Below are 9145 nucleotides of genomic sequence, written 5' to 3'. Positions count from 1 at the left end.
ACCTTCTAGTTTATTTTGGGACAACAAACGAAACAACTGCAGTGCCACCTCTTCCCTGGGGTTGACTGTCCTGTCATGATACCCGAGCCTTGCTTGTGTGTGCTGTAGGAATAGAGCTGTTCCCCCCACCTCCAGTGGTGAGAGGGACCCCAAACACAACTGATAGCTAAATCCTTCCTGCCTTTGAGGAGCATGACCCTTCTACTTGCAACCACATCTGCTGAATTCAGCTACTCATAACTTGGAGAACAGAGCCTGAATCATATGTTGTGTTTTTGGGGTTTTTTTGCATAATCACAGTGCAGATGGCCTAAAATGGAAAAAAAAAGACCATTTATTGTACACACAAGTACTTTTAATCAGACCCCAAATTAACTTCAGAAATGTGCTGCCACATTTCACAGATGCAAGACATTCTAAAATAGCTGAGACCAGACTTGAACACTGGTTTCATCTTAAAACACTGTGTGTTTTGCTTATTCAAGAAATTAGATGATTCTCTTCTACACAAAATTTTAGACCTCAAGCCAATATGATCATCTTGTTTTAGAGATATGATATTCCAGGACAAGTCACAGTATTTTTAAGTTGCTCGGTAGAGATTATAGTAGAAATTTAACATTTCTTGAAGAAATCAAAGCCACTTAACAAGAGGATCACACACATCACTATTAAATTATGCTTTTATCTTCCATCAAGAAAAAAAACCCCTTCTTAACACCAGCATAAAATTCCATTTCTTTTAGAAAACCATATATCAAATAACATTTGCACACTTTATTTCAAAAGCTTTTGTTGTCTCAGCTCTGTAGCAATACTCCAGTACAGGTTAAGACTTGTTCATTAAGAGATCAATGACAGGCATGTAGTAAACTTTAAAAAGGCAAGCCAAGTACAAATCCTCTTAGATTATGTTTTTTTAATGCAGACTGAAAACAGTAGGCATGAAACATCTACACAGCAAACATAAAACAGCTATGCCATTTTCCCCTTATTCATCTCAAGAGCTTTTGATCTGGTAACTGGAAAACAACCTTCATGTTGCCATGTGTGGAGGACACATTCCTAACTAAATGGAGTATGGATGTACAAAGAGTCATAGCACTTAAATACACATGACCCTCTAAGACCACTTGCATTTCCCTAGTAGCAACAGCACACTAGTTAGAGGAACACTCAGTGACACTAATCAACACTGAAGAGATAAAAGGGACAGTAACCCCTACTGTGTCCCAAAGTGATCTATAAAAAAGGCCTCCCCCATTCTCTAACTGGCTAAATACTGACTTTGTATATATTTTCACATGGTATGAGGAACTACTGCACCACTAGAGCCTTCCAAGAACAATTAAGGAAAATAATTGCTGACTGGAACTCAAGGAACATCTATCCTACACTGTAAAATTAGAGTAGTACGGCCTGTAAGAGGCTGCAGCATGTTAGACAAGATGTTACAAAAACTACACACTCTAAATAACACATGCATCTGCAAGGCAGCTACACACCAATTATAAGCAGGGTGGCAGTATAGGACAAAATTAAGAATTCTGCCTAACTATTACTATTAATATTTGAAACTTAAGCTTCAACAATTCTTATGGCTTTAGATGTATTTAGAACATTAAATGCCAAACTCTCAAGGAAGTTTTAACTAGGATTTTTAAAAGATACAGAAACAATGTTACAGAGGTCTTGCAGTCCAGGAATTAAGTTAATAAAAACAGACTTCAGAGATAAATATATTTCCTAAGGCAGTTTTTTTTTTTTTACTGGAGTTCCCTCCTCTCTCTCCAAAGCAAAATGGTTTTCATTTAGACTGTGCAAGAATGCAGTGCAGGAACCAAGGTTTAAGCAAAGCCACTGAACACATACACACAACCCAGGTATTCCTCTTTTCAAAGGTTCTTCCACTTCAGAAAATTATTATCTGCCTATCACTGTGCTCCTCATGCTCATCTCTGAGACACATGGTCAAATTTAGCAGGTGATGGTCAAGGGCCTGATAATTTACACAGCAAGAGGAAGTAGGCAAAGTAGGCAGTTTACAGATTTAAATTACTAAATCTCATATTCTACTAATAAAGACTGCTGCCACCGTTTGGCAAGTGAGGGTTTCATGCTCATAGCTGCATTAAGTAGATGCAGATTCAGAACAGTCAGTTTAATGAATTTATTTATGCAACACCTTACTCCAGTGTATCAACTCAGAGTCAGCTACAACAGCCTAATATAACTATGCATAAGGCTGTGAATTTGAAAAACAGTTTCTACATCCAATAACAGCTTGTGGTTAAGCCTAAGTATCACTAGGAAGGCCATCTTGATTTGCAGATCTGAAGGGCACAAACTTCACAACATTCCAACAAAAAGAAAGCACCACCCTTTGCAGTCTGAGCTTGGCCAGTCTCAAGTCCTACTAGTGAATTTCAAAAGTGCTCTCTATTATAAGCTCCCTTTTACTGCCTTGACAATTATAGGCCACATCCTTTACTGCTGGCACAGATGAAAGACTGAAACCTGCCTTCATTGTGAAAACAAATTTTCATGGCAGTACGTTACACAGTTCTTTTCCAAAGCCTTCATTTTCAGCATTCTTGAAACATGAATATGTATTCCAAATAAGTTTAACTCTGACAAAGAAGTTTCAGAGTAAGATAACAAAACATGAAATTGTAAAAATCTTTCATCTAGAACATAAAAAGAGGTTTGGGCTTGTAACAAGGCTAACTACAATCTGAGAGACACTGTTCTGGTTTAAAACACTCAAGGACAAAAATTTCTGCTTTTCTTCTAGAAAGATTACATGGTTTGTTGCCACAACAAATCTCATCTCTTTAAACTTCAAATGTGTTACTTCTTACTTTCTCCCAATTTTGCCCTTCAAAGGTCAAAACACAAGCATCTCCCCTAAAGCACAAAACCCAAGCCACCTATCAACTGCAAGAACAGATTTTTAAATGAGGAGGATGAACAAAAGGTTTTTCTTATTTATTCCAAGAAGAATGACTATAGAGAAATGACTCAAGCTTAGGTAGTAGAAATTAATGGAACGCCATCTGAAATGAAGACTGACTCAGTAACACGAGATGTGCTAGTCATTTGTTAATCTCCAATTCAAAGCCCACTAGAAGTACTCATGTAATATCAGGGAAATAGGAGAAGATAATGCTTGTTTTTCCTCTTGGGCAGGAGAACAAGCTTTAAATGGGAACATCAGTTTTTCTGGCATATGATAAACTGAAAATCACAAAGTGCTATGTACCCCCAATAGATTAATTACTTTAGCACCTAAGAATCAGGACTAGATAAACTTGCAGTAGAATGATTTTATTCTGCTAATCTGCAAGACTTGCATAAGACTTATTTTTGTTTTTTTCATTTGGTGTAGGTATTTTGCGTTTTGCAGCAGGCATTCCTTCCTCCTGAACACATTATACCTTAGTAGTTACAATGTTCTGGAACATCCTTTCTGTTGAACAATTAAGATCTGTAACACCAGGCACAATTTGTGGGGACTGAGAGACTGGACACTGGATTCTTATAGGTGGAATTGTCTAGACCAGACGGAGAAAGAAACTGTCATATAATGCTCCCCTAATTGTTGCTAGTGCCATAAGGGTTCATATCTGAACTCAGAAATCTAAAAAAAAAAAAAAAAAAAAAAAAAAAAAAAAAGTTCAAATGAGTTAAAAGTGAGCATTTCTGTTTAGAAAGGCAAATCTGAATAGGGAACAAAGTACAGGCACATGTGATATTAAGTAATATAGTTTTGCCTATGCTTGATGTTTACTTAGGTAGTCATCAATTTTTTTTTTTCTGGATAAGTTACTAGTAAGTGTTAGCAGTAAATAAATGTCTCTTTCTTCCCTTCCAGAGAATACATGGTATTACATAACGTTTCTTAAACATTTCCCACTATTGCTATAGTTTCACAGCTCATATTTTGAATTGCTTCAGAGAAAATTTCCGTGTCTACCTCAAAAGGAAGACAAGATCTGCATTTTTCACCAAGTGAATTAATTTCATTCTTCAAGAGACATGTCTTACAAACAGAATACCAAATGCCTTAGTTAACTAAACTAGATTAAATGCTTGGTGGAACAAACCTATTATAATTGCCAACAATGCTGAATTAATTGCCTTCTAGAAAAGTAGACTAAATCAGCTTTTTGTAGTAACACCCAAACTCCATTACAAAACTCTCTACATCAACTTTTAATCTCAACAAAACTTTTCATACCAAGAAAAAGGTCAGAGTAGAGCCTGTTCCCTTCCTTACTCCTGCAGCTAACACTACGAGCTCATTAAAGCACTCTGCTTGTCAACATTAAAAGCACAGTCATGGTAGAAGCCAAATCAATGTCTTCCCTCCTCACCCAGTGACAATATCCCATCCCCTTCCTTCAAATATTTTGGGAGAACTGTGTAAGACCTAGATATTTAGCACATTCTCAGTAACAGCAGTCTTAAGTTCAGCTTATTTCACCTCTACTATGCTTCACATTAATAGCTCATAGTCACTGCAATAAATCTTAGAGAAGATTCAGTTACTTAGTGAACAATTTATGTCTTATGTTGCTATTAAGATACACCTACACTACAGACTTTTAAAGCTCTAGTCGTACAGCCACAGGATAAGATCACATCAAGCTAAATCTACTGATAATTCAGCTAATACTTCATCATGTAGATTTTCCAATTTCTTCAATCAGCAGTGAGCTACACTTGGCATAAAGCAGCTCAGCCATTCTTCAGCAAGGCTGCAGTGCTAGTTTAAAACTTCAGCTAAAGCATTTCAGATATGCCAGAAAACATATGAACAAACTTTTATTTTTAAGCGACAACACACACTATTTGAATACAACTCACACATTTAAGTCAGGTGGAGAGTACTAAACTGAACAATCATCACTAATACATTTCCATTGGAAATGTGGTAAAGTTCACAAGTGTCTTTGTTACCACCTTACTGAAGTTTTCTTATGTGTTTCTAGTCTACACACCACCTGTTTCATGCAGTCATGCAAATCTGAATCAAATTGTAAATGTTCAGGTAACAGGGAAGTCCATTCACTGCAAAGATTCATTTTTCACAGAAGAGCCAGGTTAGGTAAGACCAATACTGCAGGGTTCTTCATAAGTGTACAGGTATACTAGAAACCATGAACTTTCAGTTGTTCTTCCTTGACAATGCCAATCTAAAGAAGAAAAGCAACATATTTTAGTAAAGCTTACATACTTAGGGTATTTATTACAGCAATATCAAGTTACCACAATCTTATACTTTGATTAAAAACTGCTATACAGTATATACTCAAAAAACATTCTTCTAGTTCCCAGAATGTTTCTGGGCCAAGCAGAAGAACTGACTACACAAAATCTTATCAGACATCTAATTTCTTCTATAGTCTTAGCCCTTATTCTTTGACAGTGTAACTCTGCATCGTGATTTGCAACAGTCAGCCTCTTTCCTCTATAGTATTTTCAGTCTCACGATTGTGGTTTGCATCAAACACTTGATTTTACAAATGAAGAGCTCAAGTTGCACTGCCAGAGAACAAGTGGTGTGTTGTGACAGGGTAAAGCCATTCTACAGTGCTTTGATTCTTACCAGAGGTTTACTCTCATTGTGGTCATTTTACATTCTAGCTTAAAATACAAAGGAACTATAGTGGACATCTTTAAGTGGTTAATTAGCATCAGTATCACCTGTCACTCTACTTTTTCCAGAGAGGTTTAGATATTTATCTGCAGTCCCTCACCTCCAAGAGAAACTGGCAAATGTTCTTCCTCTGGTCACCTTGCAGCTGGATAACTTCACCGTATTCAGGATGTTCAATCACAGTACCATTACAAGCAAATTTCTAGAGAGAAACATTTATATTGTAAGACATCTGATGTACATCATGATTTTGCTTAGTCAGTCTTTTCAGGAGAACTTTGTCTCAGAAGCTGCTTATTGAATTTTGATGACAAGCCAGGCAAAGGCTAAATCTATTTTACCGGTTTTGAGAGCAAATATCTGCTGATGCATACATACACAAACTAAGCTGCTGCTGCTGGTAAATTCAGGCAATGACAGGATTAGCTACTGTGCAGAAGAAACTAGTGAACAGTCATCGCAAGAACGGAAAACAAAGTCCTAAGATACAGCCTTTCAACTCCACACTATTTTAAAGTAAGTATTTTTATCCTGGCAAAATTAAAGGTCTCCACTTTGAACAGCAACCCAGCTGTTAACAGAGGCAGGAATGCAAAACCCGTTCTACTTTAAGCTGGTTTTATTGTTCACATCAACAAAGCCATATATACGGGAAATTTTAACAAAACATTCAGAATATATTTTATTTACTTCTTTACAGAATAGAAATATTTAACTCTTTAGCAAAGATCAGTCTCATAGACACTGACAGGTGTTTTGCGGAAGACAGTGAGAGGGATCAACCTGAATATGAAAGTGATGTGCACTGCCAAGAATGAAATAAAACAAATATTCTGTTACTTAGTATTAAAAGCTATCACACTTCTTTATATATCTTTATTCAAATCAAGTCAGCAACTTTACCTTTTTGAAAGCTTTCACAAGTTTCTTCTTGTCATAATCATCTGCAATTCCCTGAACAGTTGTTAGTGTCTTTCTTCCGTTTCGTTGCTGGATCCTTATATGAATGTAATCCTCAGTCCCCGCCGGGAGTAAGTCGTCACCCTTTGTTGCATCAGCAAAGGGGTCTGTAGGAGGCAAAAAGATTCATGTAACTCCCACAAAGGAAAACACCCAAACTCAAAAATAATCAGGAAGTTTCTCACTTCACAACATTTATTATTATTTAGGGGATAATCCTGATGTTTTCTCCCTGTTTAAAAACACACTGTTAAAATCAGAGTGCTTTTTTCTACAGCTGTATTAAGTCTCATTCAGCTACCTACTCAGGGCAGTACTCTCAACTACTGTGCATCCAGCTTCTTCAATGCCTTCCCAGATATAAACAATTTTCTGCTATCAGTTTACTTCATTGTTTCTTGCAAACTGTAAATCCTGCAGCTCTGAACCTGAAAACGTGGTTCTGAGAGAACGTCAAGTGCACATAAGTTTCAGACAGTCACAGGCATTTAAAGTGAAATAAAACAATAGTATCTCTTATCAGGTCAACTGGTAAGTACAAAGAAATAAAAAAGCTCTAGTACATACACTCCCTTTACAGGTCCAGAAGAGAAGTCTTATATTGTGACAACTACCACACTACCAGCACTTTAAGGCATGGATGTAATTCTTGGCTACTAATACAAACAAAACAAAGACACACACTAACAGATGTCAGAAGCTATCTGTAAACCAGCACCCTTCCAGTCAGCTTTAGGTGAGAATTGTAACAAAATTAGTTTACGCTTTGACTACAGAAATGTCAGTTTTCAATTTCTTCCAAGCCTAAAATTTATCTAGCACAGATGAAACAGAAAGGCATTTAGAAAGATGGGAGGTTTCTGCATTAATACATCTTAGTCTCTGTATTTCACAAAAACGTATTTAACACTCCATCAAGAAATTTTACGGGTCTGCAAGTCTCCTAATCAGTAGCTCCAAATAAACCTTGAAGCATGAAGTACTTCTTTACTTTTTAAGATGAATCACAAGTAATTCATCAGAATGATCAGAATGATATTGATCAGAATGATATTGAAGAGTCCATGTAGGTTCAACAGCCATGTCAAACAAAATTTCCCAAACTTCCATCCAAACCTCAGACCTAAAAGCACTGATCAAGTTTTGCTATCCACTCAAAAGAAATGTCCCAAATGAGTAAAACTTCAGCAGAAATGCAAAAAAAAGTAGTTCATCTACAGACCGACAGACCTTTGTAGAAACAAGAATGACAAGAGCATTAAAGGAACTGAAAGCAGGATGAGGATTCAAGCACCACAGCAAAGAAGTACAGCAGTGGAAATCTTCAGTAGTTTAACTTCTACTAAGGCATTTGTTTAACCATGCTGAATTTTACTGTGCCCCACAGCTTGTGGGGCAAACACCAACAAAAATTTTAGTCAACAAAAAAAGTGAAAGAAAAAGAGGACTTTGGCATAAAGATCACGTGGTTTAGGACACTAGGCTGGAGATAAACCAAGATCTCTTGGCAGACTTTAGGGCTCTAAGCTAGAGATAAGCCAGCACTTTAGGTATTAAATATAATATATATAAAATATATAAATATAATATATATAACTGTAATATATATATAATATATATAATACAAATATATAACTGGATGTTAAAACGGTTTATACGTGCAGAAGATTAGAGTCAAAGCTGTGACTGAAAGTCTGACGAAATTACTGTATAAACTGCTAACTTGCTCACTTCTGCTGCCTACAGATAAGGGAGGCACCTGGCACGGTTAAACTTCCCTGCTGATACAAAAGAAATTACCTGCCATCTGTATAGCTCAATGTACAGAAACGATAACCTTTGCAGGGCTTGTATCACGTTTTGGGACATTGCTAAGGATAAGATGAGGCAGCAAATCAACAAGCAATTGGAACTGAGGAAAACACTCCCTTCCTTAACAGAGGATACGAACCCTTGATAGGGGGTGTCAGAGCAGGGAACATGGCAGCATCTCCGAGGGGAGCAGCGAGGGGGCTGACCCTGCCGCCCCAGGTCTCTCCGCTGCACACCCTGAGCACGTCCCGAGGCCAGCGGCACGGGAGGACAAGGATGAGCCGCCGGCGCTGCCTCACGGAGCAACGCGGGGACGGCGACACCCGCTCAATGTCACCGCGGGGGCGGGGGCACCGGGGCCTCGGGAACGCGGGGGCCACGAGTGGGTTTGCTGCGGGGGTGGCTGCGGGGATGGCAAGGTGTCGGCGGCTCTTACCGAAGGATTGGAGGTTCTGGATCGAGGACATGCGACTCTACGGCGAGAGGCTGGAGCTGCGGGGAAGCGAGTCCGCTCGGGTCACGTCTGCGGCTCCGCAGTGCCAGGAGGGGGCGGGGCACGGGAGGGAGCGAGGGGTGGGGTAACAACAGCAGAGGGACGCGGGGGGCGAACCTGAGAGAGACAGAGCAAGAACAAAAGGAAGGAGTAAGAGGAGAAGGAAGCGCAAACGGGAATAAAACGGGGAGGGAGGGACCCCCCGCCCCTCGCCCGCA

At 38.7% G+C, this 9145-nt stretch overlaps 1 protein-coding gene across 2 annotated transcripts; it reads right to left on the bottom strand.

Moving 5' to 3' along the window:
* Window positions 1-333: 333 nt before the first annotated feature.
* Window positions 334-9134, bottom strand: EIF1B (eukaryotic translation initiation factor 1B). 2 transcript variants are annotated; one of them, XR_003540658.2, is made up of 5 exons: window positions 8871-9134; window positions 6566-6729; window positions 5763-5864; window positions 5007-5198; window positions 334-3640 (listed from the first exon to the last, which is right to left on the bottom strand). XR_003540658.2 is itself a non-coding variant. In XM_027720855.2 (4 exons), exons 1-4 carry the CDS (start codon window positions 8899-8901, stop codon window positions 5154-5156), a joined length of 342 nt encoding a protein of 113 aa, XP_027576656.1. In that variant the 5' UTR covers window positions 8902-9134; the 3' UTR covers window positions 4794-5153. The 2 variants fall into 2 exon arrangements, 1 of the variants encoding a protein (XP_027576656.1); XM_027720855.2 differs by lacking the exon at window positions 334-3640 and having other exon boundaries at window positions 4794-5198.
* Window positions 9135-9145: the final 11 nt, after the last annotated feature.

The sequence above is a fragment of the Pipra filicauda genome, unplaced genomic scaffold (assembly GCF_003945595.2).
Source record: "Pipra filicauda isolate LSUMZ 115617 unplaced genomic scaffold, ASM394559v2 scaffold62_size3274119_pilon, whole genome shotgun sequence".
NCBI classification, from domain to species: Eukaryota; Metazoa; Chordata; class Aves; order Passeriformes; family Pipridae; genus Pipra; species Pipra filicauda.
The sequence above is the reverse complement of the archived record's forward strand: the minus strand, read 5'-3'. Positions and strand labels throughout refer to the sequence as shown.

Bases quoted from the DNA above. Each gene is read 5' to 3' on its own strand.
- EIF1B (XM_027720855.2), bottom strand. From the start codon at position 8,901: ATGTCCTCGATCCAGAACCTCCAATCCTTCG. The intron at 5,865-6,565 runs GTAAAGTTGCTG...GTTTCTCTCTAG, and splicing joins TTGTGAAAGCTTTCAAAAAG to AAATTTGCTTGTAATGGTAC. The intron at 5,199-5,762 runs GTGAGGGACTGC...TTTCTTCTTTAG, and splicing joins TTTGCCAGTTTCTCTTGGAG to ATTGGCATTGTCAAGGAAGA.